This window comes from Pezoporus wallicus, unplaced genomic scaffold, assembly GCF_028554395.1.
Source record: "Pezoporus wallicus isolate ANWC-B61680 ecotype Strahan unplaced genomic scaffold, APGP_CSIRO_Pwel_v1 contig_7545, whole genome shotgun sequence".
In the NCBI taxonomy this organism is placed as follows: Eukaryota; Metazoa; Chordata; class Aves; order Psittaciformes; family Psittacidae; genus Pezoporus; species Pezoporus wallicus.
In genome coordinates this window covers 6,621,327-6,640,573 of record NW_026642398.1, presented here as the reverse complement: position 1 = coordinate 6,640,573, position 19,247 = coordinate 6,621,327, and the positions used below count along the sequence as shown (strand labels likewise).

General features: G+C 37.6%; 1 protein-coding gene across 2 annotated transcripts in view; it reads right to left on the bottom strand.

Moving 5' to 3' along the window:
* Nucleotides 1-19,247, bottom strand: part of ADCY8 (adenylate cyclase 8) — a 119,796-nt gene that overhangs the window by 28,372 nt on the left and 72,177 nt on the right. Inside the window, exons 7-9 of one of the 2 annotated variants that reach the window (XM_057429791.1) lie at nt 15,251-15,521; nt 9,307-9,504; nt 3,512-3,612 (exon numbers count right to left, since the gene is read on the bottom strand). In XM_057429791.1, coding sequence (XP_057285774.1) covers nt 3,512-3,612; nt 9,307-9,504; nt 15,251-15,521 — 570 coding nt within the window. The remainder of the gene's footprint in view (nt 1-3,511; nt 3,613-9,306; nt 9,505-15,250; nt 15,522-19,247) is intronic. The other variant, XM_057429790.1, reaches the window with a different exon arrangement.

Sequence of the window (19,247 nt, the reverse complement as noted above, 5' to 3'; positions counted from 1 at the left end):
GATGCTTTTCTTTCTAGGGGTTCCCTTACTGTCAAGTGAAACTTGAAATGGAGCTTTTGCTTTCCCTCTTCCACATGAACAATCACAAATCAAGACCTGAGCCAGAAGGAAGCATACACAAAACAGGTGATGAAGATGTTTAAATGAATAACAGTGTATCCCCTCACAAAAATAACTCAGTGAAAAAGAGATAGAAGTAAGAGTAGTTCAGCAGTCTACTCCAATATGATTGATTGCCCATCTGAGCATATAGAAAGTGTATTGCAGGAAATGAACCAAACTCCCAGGCCTCTCAGATAGAGAAGATGAATCACCGCAAGGTTGGCAATGTAATGTAATGGCTTCATAGAGGATAATTACAGCAGAAATATGGCATTAATTTATGTCACTTAGAGTAATTTCCCCAACTCAACATGTCAAAGAATGAAAACTATTACAAAGATTTTGAATTCAGTGATGTGTCTGCCCTGTCTGTCTGAAAGGTATGAATGGATCAAATATTTATCCTGTGGGAGTCAAACAGAGATAAAATTCTGAAACACCCATACACATTAGGTGATTCTAATAATAATCTAATACATAAGAGTCTAAATAATCTTATAATAGGAAGATGATTCCTTTTTTTAACACACAGACTATGGCAACCTATCTAGGAAATTCCCTGAAGATCCTTAATGATATATGTTTTATGATGATTGAAATAATGTTTTCTTTCACTGAATTTCCAGAAACCCTCAAAAGACTCAGCTCAGAAAAATATTCAAGCATGTACTTCAGCAAATACAAGATTCCCTTTTTCAACAGATCTCTGAAGCATCCATTGAAAGACTCTTAAATGTGTTGTTAGGAAATCGGTAGGTTACCATAAGTAATGTTAATTATATTTTGTTAACTGTTCCATGGGAATGATGTGATGTCCTTGCATTTCCACTGAGGTAGTTTACTTCTCTGATATCTGCCAGAGCTATAAGAGATGAGTATGCAGTTATCTCCAAGACTCTCTGAATCAAAAGGTTGTTTAACTTGGTGATAGCTTGTTTGTGTGCTCTTAAATTGAACTGATTTTAGAACTGTAACATGGGAAATTTGGACTTCCAGATTATTTCCCCATTCAATATGTTTAAGCATATGGAAACCAATTAAACCCAACTAAAACCAACTAGAAACCCTTCACCTTTTTATTTTAGAGCAGCTCATCTGGTGGTCTCCGCTCGTTTAACAGGCATGCTTTTTTAAGACCCAAACACACTTTCTGAAGCAGAGCAACAGAACTTGAAAACAGACTGAATGCTGCCTTCTTAAATGTTGACAGTGATCTTCAGCTTCTGAAAGAACATAAGCACTGCCATAAAGCACCCATGCAGCTTCAAATCTTCTCAATCTTCTCTCACAAACGGGATAATGGTGAACATCCTTTCCCTAAATATTGTCCCAGGTACTGGAAATCAACCTTTAAGGGTATTTTTGAGGCCAAGGTTCCATATTTTTTTTAAAAACTTCTGCTGATCTTATGTCATAGGGATTGATCTGACCTTTACTTGAACCTATTTATAGTTATGACCTCATTAACTTTCAGTGTCAAAAAGGTCCCCAAGGCATTTCTGAAGTGCAGGGAAAAACAGCAGACAACTGTGGAACATGGGACACCAGGAAGAGGGACAGCTGCAGGCAATATGGCTATGTGACTCCTTCTCCCCTAATTCCAATTGCTCCAGACACCCTCACAAGAATTAACAGAGATGAATCTGTGAAGGTACAAAAAATGTCATGGTTTTCTTTTGTTGGTACAGCAATGATTGATATAGCAGCAGAAATCTTTTTTGGAAAACATGTTCCATTAATAAGATCCATAAATCTTCTTGTACATACTGAAAAAAAAAAAAAAAATAGAAGTAGCAGCTATCAGAAGTGAAGAATTTTAAATGTGTATTGGGAGAAGAACTTTAAAAAATCAACCAAACTTACTAATATCAGAGCAATATAGCACAAAGGAACAACAGAAGGTCATGTACTGTTCTGGGTACTTCCCCAGCTGAGAACTACAAAATACATGGGGCACCACTGCTGCAGACTTCAGTTGCCTGTCTGCTTCTAACCACCTTATTGCTATTCTTAGATGCAAACATGGTGTACCAGAACTTCCAGACACGATCCAAGAAATATTGCTGGATTAATGTAATATACAATGTTATTTCTTCTGGAGCACCTCCTGTATGAAAATAGGCTGAAAAAGTTGAGGCTTTTCAGCCTGGAGAAGAGAAGGCTGCATGGAGACCTCATAGCAGCCTTCCAGTATCTGAAGGGGGCCTATAGGGATGCTGGGGAGGGACTCTTCATTAGGCACTGCAGTGATAGGACAAGGGGTAATGGGTTAAAACTTAAACAGGGAAAGTTTAGATTGGATATAAGGAGGAAATTCTTCACTGTGAGGGTGGTGAGGCACTGGAATGGGTTGCCCAGGGAAGTTGTGAATGCTCCATCCCTGGCAGTGTTCAAGGCCAGGTTGGACAGAGCCTTGGGCGACATGGTTTAGTGTGAGGTGTCCCTGCCCATGGCAGGGGGATTGGAACTTGATGATCTTAAGGTCCTTTCCAACCCTAACTACTCTATGACTCTGTGATTCTTATACAAATACTGTATTTTCAAGGTGATTCTACAGGCAGACAGTTAATGTTCTTCTGAGTATTAGAAACCATCTGAGAATGAACATCTGGGCATTTCCATTTTAGCATTTACTCTTTCTGAAGAGCAAATGAGCCAGGGCATGTTTTAGTGGCAGTCAAGTTCTACAGGCTAGAAAACTGCTAGAAAACTGACCTTGCCCCTTGCACTCACTTTGTGTTCTCACTATTAAATAGTAGACAAAAATGCCAACTTGTGGGCTTGATTCTGTGAAATGTGGATACAGAGATCTCAGTTATGTCACGTTTTCTTCACCTTGAGAGGAAATTGTTGCTTGGTCAGCCCAAATAAAAGCAGAAGTGAGAAAAAATCTACCAGTTCACATCCTTGCTTCTTCTTAATGGCACAAGATTGCTTTCCCAGCTGCATATGTACCATCAGCAACAAAGCACAACATTACAATTTTCTTACATGGCATGTAAGAAACAAAACCAAAACACTGATTCCCAAGGTGATTACCAACAATTTTACTTAGCAAAGTGCCGCTGTCTGGATCATGTTTTACTTCAACACTGGAAGCAGCAGGCCATATTGTGTCAAGCTTTTGTAACCCAAAGTTCCCATTTAGTGGACTTCTGCTTAAAAGCATAGCAACGTAACGTCAATAGACATAAAAGCTACATGCTTTTTTGTGCTGTCTCACATAAAAGCATGTAGCTGCAGATAATGTGATACAGAAGTAGTTAAAATTGGTAAAAAAGTGAAAAATATTTCCACTTTTGGGAACAAGCAGATTTTAACAGTTTATTCCACATCAATCCTAGAAATATTACCCCACTGTTTTCCCTAGAGCACCTTCAGGTGTATAGAGGTATATTTCTATATTTACCTGGAAGAAGGAAGTAAGCTTTGGATAGTGGTGATAAATACAAGGACAATAAATGCACACACCAAGTTTGATTTGAATACTTCATCCCGCATTTGAGAATACTAGAATAAAAGAAAACAAACAGAAATTAGCTGTTAACCCATGCAGTACCTTCACAAAGACTGGTGCATATAAGAGACTTTGAGAAAATTAGCAGGGCGATCTAATAAATTAGTGAATCTGAATTTGTTTTAAAAAATGAAGCACAGCAAATGAATCATTTATAAGCTGGTAAAATACTTTATCCAAAAGAAAAATATTCTGTAATTTGCAATGCAAAATTGTTTTACTTGGTTGCCTCTTTTTCAAAATTCTTTACTTTAAATCCCCAATAGATACTAGGGCCTTCTGATGTTGGGTAAAACAATATTTAATAGCTGATTAAAATACTTAATGACCAGGTACCATGGGCTTCCTCACATGAAGGCAAACACTGAAGTCAGCTGCAACTCTGCATGCATGATGTGACAGAGGTGTCTCCATCCTGTCAAACTGAGACTATTCCATTTTATCTTTTAATTTTCTTATTTAAGAAAAGAACACAGAATGGGACATTCTGTGACTATGTGGGATGTGGGTCATGATCTCTGTATCCTGACTTATCCAGAGGCTGTGCAGAAACTTGTCATTCTCCAAGGAGAAAATGAAGGCATTATTATGTAAAAGTCCATTTGAATTGCAACATTATTATGATTTACTGTAAAAGTATTTTTCTCCAGCGTATCAAACCACTGGAAATGCTAGCAGATTCCCCTTCTATGGGAGTTACCAAGAAGAGGAGGAACAGATACATAAGTGAAGCGCAGAGACCAGTGAAAGTGGAATTATTACCCAAGTCCTCAGCTGGCATTTATTCAGCTAAACTCCAGTTGTTTACAGTAGATGAAGTTTGGTCCATAGACATATTTTTGTAAGTCTATTTATCCTGTACTGATCCCACTGAATTTCCTTCACCTAATGAAGAATCCCACAGATAGCTTGGCCCAGGCATTTTCCTCCTCTGCACAGTAATCCATTTTATACAATCTCTTGTAGTTTTGAAGGCGCTAAGAGTTACGTGTGTAGAACAAAAAGAAATCAGTCAAAGAAATATCAGAATCTTTCTCCAGTGATTTGGAAACAAGGCAAACTGCAGTTATAAATGCCTAGAAAGCATCATAATTGTGAAAAATTAAAGCAAATCAAGAAATGGATCAGGAACATACATTGGGAGAGTTCAGCTATGAACTGCTTTTCATAGCTAATCTGATTTTTAAGGAAGGTTTTACCTTAGTCTATATAGACTATATGAATATAGTGATCAAAACAGTCTCAAGCACCTGAAATAGGAAAAAGGCTGCTTTCTTCCCTGCTCCCGTTTGTCACAAGAAAGAGAGGGGTTTTATTTGCTAGTGTCCCTCATTTTGACCCCTCTGCTGTGATTATATCCTGTGTCTGCTGTAGGCAGTATCACTTTGACATGATTTTTGATAGTCCTCACAGGCAACTCCATTTTGCTGCCGGAAGCTCAGAAGCACTGACCCTGATTTCATGTGCCGAAAAACAACTGCATCAGTCCACTTAAATAATGAACTGGGGCTTTTTTTGGTTGCGGCATAAAAAGAACTAAAGCAAAACCGAGAAGTACATTCCTTAAAATATAACATGAAATCCCAACTGTTCCTTGGGGAAATTATAGGAAACTAATTGAATGAAACACAAACATGGGACTGCCTGCTGTGTTGAGCATTATGTCAAAAGGATGAATGCTGTTGGTCTAATCAGTAACAATGTCATGATGAGAAATTGCTAGCATCTCTGAGGCAGCACAAACACTAATGATAAAGTAAGCACTTCTGTAGCAGTCTACCCCTTAATGACTTGGAGAAATTATTGAAGGATAGACTAAACCTCAAGGCATTTCCATAAGTATGGGGAGGCATGTAGCTAACTATAGCTATGTAGAGTGGTAGGAAGAATCATGATGTGACCTACTCTGCAATGAAAGCCTTAGCAGCAACGTCCCACAGACCTGCCTGCACTGGTGTGACTTGCCTATGGTGTAACAAAGGCTTATCCCCTCTTCTCATGTGGCTTGAGCCATTTGCCTGTGCTGCTGGGGGAAAGTTATTTCTCTCCTGGTTAGCCCAGCAGTTAGCTGAAAGTGGGCTCGCATAAGAAAGCCAAAGTCTCCTCTGCCAGGTAATGCTGCTTATTCCCCACCTCTCCTCTCTTTACCCAAGGCTGTTTGAAAAGGGAGTACTGGTAATATAATAGGCTTTACATGTTCACCTAGAAAACATGTCTGTGCACTGGAGAGTAGCGTTTTTGGTCTTATCCACACTGCTGATGCTTGACTCAGGACCATATGGATGAAAAGGAAGAGGGTTTTTTTTCCCCCTTTTTCAGAGCAATGTTGTTTGTGCCACTGCAAAAGCTTCTGCAATACAGCGGAGGAACAGAAGAAAATGTATCAGGAAGCCCAAGGTAGGAGAAGAGATAGATGAACTCCTGAGAAGACCAAAGGGTAGACACAGGTTCAGTTGTTGATCAGTTACAAAAGGAAGATGCTGAACAGGTATAGAATTTGCCCAGTGTTTCTTGCAGACCTGCTTGCCACTGGAAGTTTTTGGGTTGAAGGAAAGCAGTGAGACTCATGTCTGCAAGGGTACAACATATAGGAAAGGCAATCTTTTTCCCTACTCATTTAATTTCTTTTTATCTTGCCCAACAGAAACTCTGAAACAGAGAAACTCAGATATTTAGGTCTCATCTTTGATGTAAGAAAACCTCTACTGTGAAATTCAAAACCTTTTTGATATTCTCAGTGTGCTTACCTCACAGAAGATATGTAAACACTTCACCTGTAAGACCAGTCTGATTTATAATCCTAATGCAAATATGCAGGAAGACTTAAAATGTCTTTATTAAAATCTTTATATTGGAAATTTTCTTTAATAAAACCCCCTAGCAGCATGTAAAATTCCGTGCCCTGTTACTATGTTTTACCCTGTATGAAATATTATGTCTGCTATTTCCAAGTCACTGCTGTTAAGTCAGACCATCATGATAATATACTGGAAATCATCTAAAATAGTATCAGATTTTCCTTATGAGCTATCACATATTTAGAACCCCGTAGTATATTTTCATGCTACCATTAGAAGTACTCTCCTGTGATGAGTCTTTTGCTTTATCTGCCTACATCATATTTATGAAAACAACCTCTAGTAAAATAGAGAGTGAATTCATCTTTATATGGGATATCAAGTGTTAATGAGTGAAATACAAGTTAGTAGTGGCTAGTCCATTTAGGTAAAGAATCTGTAAAATATACTGCATAGGGATCCTGCAAAAATATTCTGAAGAATGAAATATTATGAAATTCATATGGAAATATATATACTATATATATTATATATCAAGGAGATCAAGGAAATATATGTACTGTATATACTATTATATCAAGGAGATAAACCATTCACTAATGCAACTGCTACTGTTTGCTGTGGAATCTACATTTTTCTATTACCAGGAAGGATATAGAGCAATAAGATAAGAGAGGAGTAGGAAGATATACCAATGGCTTAAACTACTGTGATACACCACTCATTTAGAACATTGTAAACCAGGAGCTGTGCTGGCTCCCATGGTAGTTTTGGGCATGCTGATTCTGGAAATTTGTTTTTAACCTCCTGAAACCTTAAAGGAAATAAAATGGGACTTTCATTGGTATCATAAATCTGCTGTCTGCAATTGTTTTACAATAAAAAAGCCCCAGAGCAACCCAGACTGCTTAAACAGAAGTCCAGCATGACATTTCACATCTATTCAAGTCACCCCAAAAGATTTATGACCCTATGATATGGTAGTTCTGTTACTAATACAGGAGGAAGAAATACAGTTTACTGTTCACATAATTACTCAGTTCTCCATGGTTTGGGTTACAGAGCATTAATACAATTCTCATTGAACAAGGTTAACTTGTCGAACAGGATCTGAACTATAGGTTCTGGTTATTCTGCTTACTGAGTAACTGCAGTCTGGGATGAGAAGTATTCACAGATAAAAGGAATAAGTATTAGGAAAATGCCAGTGCTGTCTGAAAGTGTGATGTCTACATGTGAGGGCAGAGGATTTTGCATAGAAGAAGTTACTTTAGTTCAGAGTTACCTCATACTTGAAGCTGCCACTGCTCTGCACAGAGCTGAGTGGCAGCAAATGAAAATAGCAATGGGAATTGTGAGGCCCATAAACATAGACTGTCTTCTTGCTTAGCAACACTGCAAGGAGCAGCTCAAGATGCTGATGTAGAAGGTCATGTAAGAAGCTGCAAAATGTTAATGGCTAGAAGAAAACCTCATTTTAGACTGAAAGGTTAGGGGGAGAGGAGAAGCAAAAGGCTGCTGAAAAAGCTTTATGAGATCCCAGTTTAAATCTGAGTTTGTTTTGTTTTGTTTTCTAAATGGGCAGGAAGAAGGGAGGAAGTGAGAGTAATACAAGATAACATGGAGGAAATAGCTGGTTTCTGTAGGAAACCAGTTCCCACATTATTTTTTTTTCATGACAGCCTTTATAGACTATTAGACCTTTAGGTCTAATATTAAGGCTATTGGGACAAAACTGTAACTGCAGCACAACAGAATGGGGAGGGAAGGGACATTTCCCATGTTGCCTCATAAGACATTACTCCTGCCTGTGATGAAGAGGACATTCTGATTCATCTGTCCTTAATCCCCATCACCCTTGTGTGTTCCCCGTCCTTCTCTGAGAATATTTATGGTGCTCCACCATCCTGAAGACAAGCAAGGAGGTTGCTGGCCAGCACCTACCCAGCTCTTCAAGGTGGATGAACCAAAGCAAATAAAGCAATGTTGTTATTTTTCAAAGTTTTACCTCTATGTAATGCTAAAACCAGTCCATTTTAGAGGACAGAAAAATGATTCCGTCCACTTTACTGACAGGATTTTGTGTTTCTATTGCCTGTGCTTGCAGGCTGGAACTAACTCTTAAGGAAAAATTGAATAAAAGCACCACTTTCCGAACATTGCAGTACAGTTTTGCGTGGGAAATGTCACACTGAGAAGAAAATGCATTAAAGCTGTTAAAAATGTTGACTTTTAAACAGGCATTTGTCACCCAGGTGCAATTAAAGACTTTATTAATATTTAAAATCTGACCTATGTAATGTGCTGGATTAGAGCATGGCTTTTTTCTTCGCCCTCCTTAAATTGCTGTTATATTTACCTCTTCGAAGCAGACATTAAAAAAAAAAGGATGTTTAAAGCAAAAAGTTGACATATTAGTTTTTACTTGAATTAAGCACAGCAGCTGCCGAGAGGACATCAGATGGGTCCTATGACTAAACGAAAGAAACATATCTATATAAATATAGATATATGTTTTGAACAGAGGTGTCAGTTTATTAACATGCTAAATCACCTTTTGTGCCAAAGCAGCCTGTCATCTGACAGAAAACTGCTTGTACTCAACAGCAAGTGAAACCTGGCAAACAGCTGTTGCTTTCAGAAGCAGACTTTTCTCAGTGTATGCATTCTCCAACAACGAAACATAATCACTACAGCATTGTAACACCTGCATCATGCCACTGTCTATTATGACCTCTAGCTCGGTCCCAACTTCTGAAAGCTGACACAAAATGAAAAAGAAAAGACCAGAAAACAAACAACTCAAGCCAGAACCTACAGCTTCTCGACTTCAGTGGACATTTATTACAGTTCGAGTTGCAAATAATGCAGCTACCAAGACTCAGCTACCTTATGCTCCAGGCTGGAGTCTTTAAACATCAGTGAAAAAGGCTTGATATGCTCTCTTCTCAATTTATCGCCACTCCGTAAGTCGATGGTGTGCTCTATTCGCTTGTTAATTTCCTCAGGCCCAGACTGGACATGCAAAGCTTGTGCAAGATGGTTTGGAAGCAGATTTATTGAATTTCTTGTTAGGGCAGCCAGAGTCTAGGGGAAAGCACATGCAAACAGAATAAACCTGCTGGTCCCCTTGGGTTAAAAATGCAATGTTTTAGTTCATGTTGCATTGCAAACCATTACAGCATTCCATGCAATTCATTCAATGAAATTTATAGAAGTGTAAAAAAATAAGTCTTCTGTTCCACTAAACACAAACAGTACATTAAGGGGAGCACTTTAATGCCCTCTTTTATACAAGTTTGTTGCTGCACTGCACACTAGGACAATATTCCCCTTTCCAGATTCTGATAATTAATTATTAGAGCATGCATGAGGGGAGTACACACCAAAATCACAGCACTGTATCTCACTCAATGGTGTGTTTTAACAAATAAGAACAAAAACTACAGGAAACGGAAGTCACAAAACAGAAGTCACAAAACGGAGTAATGATGTTTTTTCTTGCTCTTAAAGTTACTGGATGTGTGTAGTTAAGGAACAGAACAGTTAAGGCAGGAGTGAAGAAGGTGACATTTCTGATTACTTCAGCATGGGTTTTCTTCTTCACTACTGGTATATTTTAGCCAGTCTAGATTACAGTTAGGCTATATGATTTAATTTAACTGTAATTCTTCTTATTATTTTAAATATTGTCTTGAATGCATCATTCCTTTGGTATTTCATTGACTAATAAAAAGAATAAAAAATAAATACTATTGCATAGCTTCACAGAGAAAGCTAGCAGAGATAGTATGAAGGGTGCTTCACCTTCAGGAAAGAGTTAGACTTTGCTTTCATAAAGAGAATAACTCAATCCAGTTTCATGGTATCATTTCATGACACAAACCACAGTGAAGCAGCGCTTTTCCACTTGAATGGAAAAATAAACTCTATTACCTGTGATATTCCCAAGGATTAAGGAATGTTAATGGGTGGAAAGGAGATAAACCTTCATACATCATAGCATAAGACATTTCAAAATTAATGTGGATAAGAAATACACTTTGACTTGACAAATGTTGTCCCCATAGGTTCTTGCTGAAAAGATCTTCTGCTGTATCTCCTACTGGGCATTGTTGGAAACAGGAGTTTGGGATGGGTTATCCGTAGATTTCTCTGGAAAGCCAACTCTTTTGGATCATGGGATAGGTACAGCAAATTATATATGCAGGTTTCCCTTTTTCACATTCAAGTTATAGTCAGCAATTATATTCTAATGAATCTTGGAGAGCACATTAAACACAGAAAGGGGCTCAGGTACCCACTACCAAACCCCAAGAGACAACTTTCTTTACAATCCTAAAATAAAGTCAATGGACTCTGTAGTCACAGGTAGTATCTTGTTTTCTCATATTCCATCTTTTAATGAGTAACTTAAAAGCCCAAAATGGAGGTGGAAAAGGATACCAGGATTGAAATTTTCTGTCTATTTAAGCGAACAGCAAACTTCCTGTTTGTTTTAGTAGAAAAAAGAATTCAGTACAGAAGGTTTGGCAAACCCCTCAAATGTCCCCATCTTCTGTGCAGAAAATCAATACCATCAGCATTTGGAGAAAATAAGTATCAAGGAAACTTTTCTCATGCTAAAATTTCAGATATGCCTGGATCTGTATCTTATGCTTGGTGTTGAGGTGGAAACTAAGGTTAGAGCCAAATCCCAGAAAAACAATCTAATGAGTCAACAGGATAAATACTGTATTACTACACACTAAGACACTGTGCACTAATGCTATATTACTACACACTAAATTTAGGTATTCTTATCTCTTTTAAACTGAGCTATGAAGAAAATTTATTATCAATTTGTGGTGGTGAAATCACACAAGGGTGTCTGAGTCACTGTTAAACCATGATACCAAATCAGATGAAGTTGTGTGCATTAATACCTGAGAAGTAGCTCATATTGTTATATATCCACTGAAAATGAGGATGGGGAAGTTACTTAATGTTTTAGCTGGGCATTTTTTTCATATACAAAAAGAAAACAACTTCAGTTCATCCCAGTAGGTGACTACATTTTGCTACACATTATATTTTAAAACCTGATTAATATGAAGAATTGTCTTCTTGCTGAATGTCTGAAGTGATTTACAATTGATAGCAGATGAACATGACATAATATCACCAGTACGGCAATGGTGGCAGTAGTATTGGTGCAAAACTGGACACAACAGTGAAAAATATGCAAATTATTGTCTCAACACTATTTTCTAACTGCATTTTGTCTTTCTTGCCTCTTCTTCGCTCTGCGTCTTTTAAAACTCTGGTACGCCAACGTAAAGAAATATTAGTTCTCCCTATTGCCTCTCCTACACTTTTGTGAACAGCAGTTCGTAGGAAGGTATGGCTGTGAATTCTACAATAGGCTTCTGAATTTTCCTGATGCCAACAATAACCGTTCATTGAATAGGAACACATACAAGGTTCTGTTAGGAAAAACCCTAGCCAAACTTGCATCTAAGACTTAAAGATATGATGAATTAAACCAAACAAATAATAAAACTTCAACTTCAGACATATTATATAGAGATTTTTAAACGGTAGCTTGAATTCATTTTCACTTCCTTCCTACAAAGTTTTCATGCAAGAAGTCCAAGCATCCTGACCTCAAGAAGGGAGTTTTTTAATCAGTGCTATTTAGAAAACTATGGGAAGGCTTCATTTTATTTATTTTTTTTTCATAATGCAAACACCAGGTCTTGGAGGGAAATGGTGAAAAACAAAGTCACATGCTTAAAGAGATAGGATAGAGACAGGGTTTGGTTCAACAGGAAAACACCTAAACGTAGGCATCTAGGTGCTTGGAGTCTAAGTTTCTATTATTGGTAATATACACACAGGGCACATTCAATTGTCCCATCATACACAGCTGTTGTTAGCTGACATGCCCTAGGGTATGCTGGACAACAGTCTGGAGATAGGAAATATGGCATAAGACCTATGGTAATGCCATGAGCTGCTGGTCAGTGGTAGGGACCAGCTGGTCTGAGGCTGAATCAAGCTCTTAATCAATATGTTTCACACAGAGGACCACAGGTAGCACTAGACCCTCATATTTAGGAGCAGAGTGGTGTGGGAGATTGACACCTGGGACAGTAGGCACTGTTGGTAGGTGCACAACTACAGGCTCTTTGGTTTTGAACTGAATTACACGCTGCTCTCTATACTTGCCTGTCATCTTGTCAGGATTTAAGTATAATTTCTGTGATAACTACTAAGATTTACTGCAGCCACCGCTAAAATATGCTTGTAGAAGATATAGACATTTTACATGCTTTTTTTCCTAATTCACATCATTACAGGCTCATCAGGTGCCTCCAGGACCATACACACAGTGATCAAATTATAGCGTTCAGCTATTTCTTTGGTAAGGCTTACCAAACAAATGACACTTCCTCAGCTATTAATTTCTTTTCTAGTAGAAGGCCTTCACTCTCTTTGCATAAAATAGCTTCTGTCCAACTTTCTTTGCTTTATGAAAGAAGCCCAGATATTTGTTTTGAGAACAGAAAACTCCATCCATATTGGGCATGGTCTGAATTTCAGAGCAGGCACTTGAATCCTTGGCTTGCCTCACCATTAGAGCCAAGGCACATGGTGTTTAATGTGCTTTAGATGTGTCTAGTTTTTGTTAAGGTCTGTGACTACATACATAAAGAGTGGTTATTCTGTTTCTAACATATATCAACGTATCTTCATTCACTGACTTAGGCTGCCCATAGGAAATGTGTTTGAGGTAAAGAATATGCTTCGTGATGAATCTGATTTTGTCAAGAGAACTCACCAGAGACTTTGCCATTTCATATTCTTCTCAACTACAGCTAAAAGCAAGACACGTGTTCAGAGATGCTCAAATTTTGTTATAACATATGTTGGGTAAATAAATCAATTGAATGCTATTGGCAAATATAAAAAAACATGAGGTGATTCATTGTTGGGTTGCAGCTACTTGGAGTCTCAACATCTGCTGCTGCTAGTGAGTTTGGCTACATAATTAATGTTATTAAATGCTTATTCTGTTCAAGACCAAAAAAAAGCTACTACATCCTAGTACAATTTAAATCTATCATCTGAATTTTGAGCTGAAATACATTATTTATGAGCAGCAATGCCTATTGTCTCAACTTTAAAATTGAAAATTGCATAATAATTGAATCACACATGGAATAACAGATTTTTAAAGTCTTCCCTCCACCAAAAAGCTTATTGTAAAGCTGGGTAATACAAAATTATAGTTATTTCCAGCACAAAAACAAGTTGTCAAAAAAACAGTGAGAAACTATTCTAAAAATGTTTACTGCCATAAGGCAAAACTCTGCTTTACAACAAATATTTAGTTATGCCTATTTCAATGATTTTCATGGGCTTTTTATTAGTTTATTGGGTGGGAGTTGTTCAATAATCACATAAAACCACTAGTCCTTTATCTCATTGCTTCTTTTTGTTAGTAACAAGGTCAGGTTTAGCAGAGGAAATGATCAATGAAATAATAGCCTACTCAGTATAGATTTTTTGGACTACAGAAATTGGAATGTCTTAAAGGGAAAGAAGAAGAAACAGATCAGAAGATATTCACAGCAACATGAATCCATACCTCTATTCCTAATGTAATAAGAATATAGAAATGGGTCAACAAAATACAGAGAATACTAAAAGGCAGTGTACATGCAGATACACAGATGGACAGAACATATATAAAACACACGTTTTATATAACAGCAAACTATGTCATGCTCCATTTCTGTTTGAAGAGATGAAGACACCACCATGGATTGATTGATTCTGAAGTCTTTACACTTCTGAGCAGGTTTGTAAGAAGCAGAGGACAGTTGACAAAGCAAGACCTCCACACAACAATGCTTGAAGTTCAACAGACAGTGCAGACAAGTAGGACTAAGTATGTGCAGCAGAAGAAAGGATATATCATGTCATTACAGATCCCTCAGGAAAACGGAAGAAAACTCCAGCTGACTCTGTTTCATGAAGACTCATCAACCTTTCAAATGCAGTGAAGAGTCTGGGGGCATTTTCAACTTTCTGTTTGTAATTCTCTAAGCAAGCAGATTCCACCAAGCTATTTTTATGACTGGCCAAGAATTGCTGGTTCCCAGGGTGCTAGCAATTAACCATGCAGAGCTTTTGAAAAAGATCTGATCAGGAACAACTGTTACTCACTTATAATTCCACTGAGTTACACTTTACCTTAGAGTGTAACTCTCCTGCTTGTGAACTTTAATTTTGTCTTAGAATCTAAGTTATTAATAATTTTTATTAAAAAAAAGTGAAGAATGGATGAGCTGTTTTCATAAGGTATTTTTTAAAGGTATCACTTTTTCTTTCCCTTATGTATGAATAACCTACACTATGCTTTTTTTCCTCTGGCAAGGAAAATAATAACCTACACTGGCTTTTTTTCCTTCACTCAAGGCAATGCAGTGAAGCTGTGCAATGAGATATACACCCCCTGACTAGAACGTCCCAGCTAGTATAGTAACATTAGCTTTGCTTTACTTTTAATTTACTTCTTTACGAACTGGTTCAACTAAAGCTAAGCTGCCCATGTAGTATTTAATTTCAGTTGGCAAAAAATGCAAAAACCTCTGGTCCACTGGCATTTCCCCGGTTTGAATATATGATTTATTTCTGCCCTGAAACAATTTGTTTAATCCTTTGCTGTTACAGTGTGTGTTACAATAAAGGTTAAAGATGAATATGTCTCCTCTGAGGCTTCCATTATTGAAATGCTCTCAAGCATGCACTCATACTTGATTACATTAAAAAATGTTTGACTTACGTTCTGTTTTCCCACTATGTTATCAAATGGAAGTTCAGGGCTCCAGGATCCTTCAGTAAATGTTGCTCCACTGTTTCTTCTGTCGGAGGAGCTGACAGCCTCTTTCACAATATCTTCAGGCAAAGTCAACAGACTCTCCTCAGGTTGTTTAATTAAATAAGTCTCGATGTTATGTTTCCTCAAGAATTCATTGCGCTCTTTGCCGTGCCCTTCTTCAACTTTATAATCCCCATTCAGGCAGTCCAGAGTGGCTTTGGAGATGTGAATTCTCCTGTGTGAGTGAAATAAATAAGTAGCAGCAAATACTAACCGTGCTTTAATACACACAGGCAAAAAGGAGTTTATGAACTCTGTGTCATTTTTAATATGATGGAAAAATAGAAGGTTTTCTATTGTATATGATGATTTCTATAAGGAAAATTAAATAGTGTAGCCAACATACATGGGCTTCATTTGGGGCAAATACTCTCAAGACTTTTTCACATCAATAGGGTCTCATGAATGCACAAATTCCTGTCACAGGAAAATCACTTTGGTATTCACACATGATACCTTTGCTTACAGTAGTAGTTTAATGGCAGACCTTCCTGAGTAAAATACAATTCATAGTGAATTAAAATTACCACTTATGGTGAGAGGAAAATATATGGTATACATTAGAGCAGTTTATGTGAAGCTCTTTAATTTCCTTCAGTTACCTGAAGTAGCTTAGACAGTTGAAATTAATGGTCTGATTGCACCTGAAGTGAATTAGGGGAATAGGGAATTTATACAAAGGCAAGTAAGGTGATAATTTTTGGTAAGACTAAGCAATGAGTTCAGAAAGCTTTTGCAAAAGTAAAGTTAAATTAAAGAGGTGATGACTTAAAAAAACACCAAATTTTGAAAAAATATGCCAGTCCTTTGGATGTCGACAACCAAACCTGCAGGGTCTTTCTTATTTCTATTTTTAAGTATTCAAATTCCATGTAGAAGAAATTGCAGACACCTCTAAAAAACATCCACATGGTTAGCCATTCTATACTTTATAACGCAGCATCATAAATGCAGTAAAAGGAGATATTCATTAGACATTTATCTAACTTAAGCAAAGAGAAGTAATGACTCCATTAAAATTGGTTCTTTTTTTCAGACTTTGGATGCATGGCACTTCCTGAAAGTCAGACTTGCAGACAGATTCCTAAAACTCAGTGTCAGATAAAATTCTTGGCCATTTCTTGATGACACATGTTGAGGCATTTTTCTCCAGCATCACAGATTAGATTATCTCCACTTAAGGAAATGGCCTTAGCATGCCCCTTGGGAAATTTCTTCTGGAATTTGAAGGATGCTACTAAGAGTTAAATTGCATAAAACAGTGATTGAGTAAAAGGCCATCAGCGCACATATGATGTGCATGTTGATTCTATGATTCTATGTATTGCCAGAAAATAATGTGCTGGTTGTCTTTAAGCAGTGTGAAATGCCCAGGAGTATCAGAATTTCATGCAAACTAGGCCAATGAAGTGTATTAAATATCAGTATTTAATTAGAAGCTCAAAAATTTGTATCCCTGCCATTTTGTAACATGGTCTCACCTTCCCTCTGAAGTCAATTCATGTTTTATACAACTTTCTCTGTCTGAAGTCATGCTGCTATAATGTTCACAGAGGTTAGTTCTCTTTTGTAGTCAAATGTCAGTAAAACTGACAGCAAAAAACAATAAAAGTGTTTTTCAAATATAAGCAATTTTTGTCCTGGACTTTAAAAGCAGAGTGTGTGACCTCTCAGAAAGATAATGCATGTCATAGCTCTTAGAAACCCAAATATGGGAAATTGATTTAAGTGAAATATTAATTAAATAAAAAAAAAAAAGAAAAGCAAAGAGAAGAAAGAAAAAGCAAGTAACACCTTAGATGCCAGGGTGACTATCTCTGTGCTGAGTTTCAACTAATGCAATTATGGAAGATTGCATTATAAAGTCCTGAAATATAGATTTTATAATGGAAATGATAACAGCTTTAATTAGAATGCGGATCTGGTTATCGATGTAATACCCTTAAATAGATCCAATATTAATAAACATTTGGTAGATTAAAAATATTTTCTAGTTTCACCTTTTGTACAGCTTGCTGAAAGAAACTTAAAGTGTATAATGGAGCGGTGTCTTTCTAATTTTATGTGCATACAGTAAATTGTGAACCTGAGATTGAAATAAAAGTGTAACTGGTCCTACTGTTGAAAATATATCAGGTCCAAAGCTTTTGATGATACCTTGTCATTGATACCTAGTGGAAAACTGGTAATTAGCTACATTTTATGCCAGTTCAATACCACAGGTGAATACCTAGATATACCACATGAAAACTATCAGAAGATGGATCCCTGCAGAAGAGTGTCTCTGAAATAATATTGTAGGATCTTACATAGTTTTCCTCTCAGGTGTTGAGGACACTTTTTTCCTCTCAGAGAACCAGAAACGATTACTTTTCCTCTGTGCTCCCCAGTTCCTCCTTCCACAATAGTTGAGCTGCCTTCTTATGCTCATTCACTCAGGGCAATCTGTCCCTGCATGACCCATGCTTAAGAGGTCCCAGGGTAATAAGCAATTATCAAGGGGAAGAGCTGAGCCTCTTCTTTCCTGCCCCCAGACTGTGGATCCTGGGTGGCAGGAGCCTTCCCATCCTGGGCAGGCAAGTTGCCTCCCTCTGCTGTATGCTCAGGAAAGGGCCATGCTGTTGGAGCAAGGACCACTTATAACCCCAGAACAGCTTATCTGATGACAGGGAAACAGTGCAGCTCTGGGAACGGGAATGATCTCATTATTGTGGCAAGCAGAGGGATCTGAATGCTGGCAGCGGGGAGGAGTAAGGAGGGGCTGAAGTCAACTTAACTGCTATATTAAGTCTCCGCTGCACACTAAGAAAGCCTGATGTAAATCATTGTTTTGAAGGACTTACTGAATTGCTGTCACATACAGGCTTTGTACTGTTGGCAAACTGATATACAGGAGCGGAAATAATTCTGCTCTGATAGACTGCAGCCTAGCCGGACATTTTATCAACATTCTCTGGGTTATTAATTGATAACCATACTACTTGCATGCATTAAGAGCTATAATGTTAACAAAGCAGCATGTAACCTTTTCCGTTCATCTGGGGCTAAGATGTGGGATAAAGCATCAGGGAAAGAATTTTTTTTCTGCAATTTGATACACTGGTGACATACAGAAAGTATAGATGTTTTCAGAGCACAAAATATTTCATTTTCTGCTGATTCTAAGAATATGTGTTGATATAAAGATCTACTATAGGGAACGGTGGAAGGGTAATGCATTTACAATACAATATAAAGCAAACATCTTTCTAACTTCCTGGAAATGACAGCTATGACAGATCCTGATGTTTGTGTAGGAAGTACAGCACATGACTCAGATTTGATGACTTCAAACCTCACTTACTCAAGATGACAGCATCACTTAGATTTTTTTTCTGCATAATGATGTTCATTGCTATTGCTCTTATGTTCCATGGCCAAAAATTGAATTTTGCTGCATCTGTCATCAATGGATGGGGGAACTGGAAGTGAACAGAGGATTACTGAAGCCACTACTGTTGCTTCAAATTTAGGATTTACAGATTCCAAACTATTGTGAGATATGGGCCATGTCAGTCAGAAATAATTTTCTATCTTCCTGGTGAATCAGCCACCTCAGACAAAGAAAGACTAGGCAGCTCAATGGAAAACCGTGTATTTTCACATACAGACAGGTTGACATAAATGTCTCAAAACATCTACCAAAGCATCAAATTATTAGAAAGACTTCCTAGAGAGCCGGAGATGTCCATAACATCTTGTTATTAGTGTAGCAATCTATGAACGCATTCCACCCACACTCTGTGCTCATGAAATAATTAAAATTACAGCCTGGTGCCTCACAACAGCATTTTCATGCACAGGATGAAAGAATGAAACCTGGAAAAACTCAGGAATAGTCAACATCTAACTAAGAAGTTTG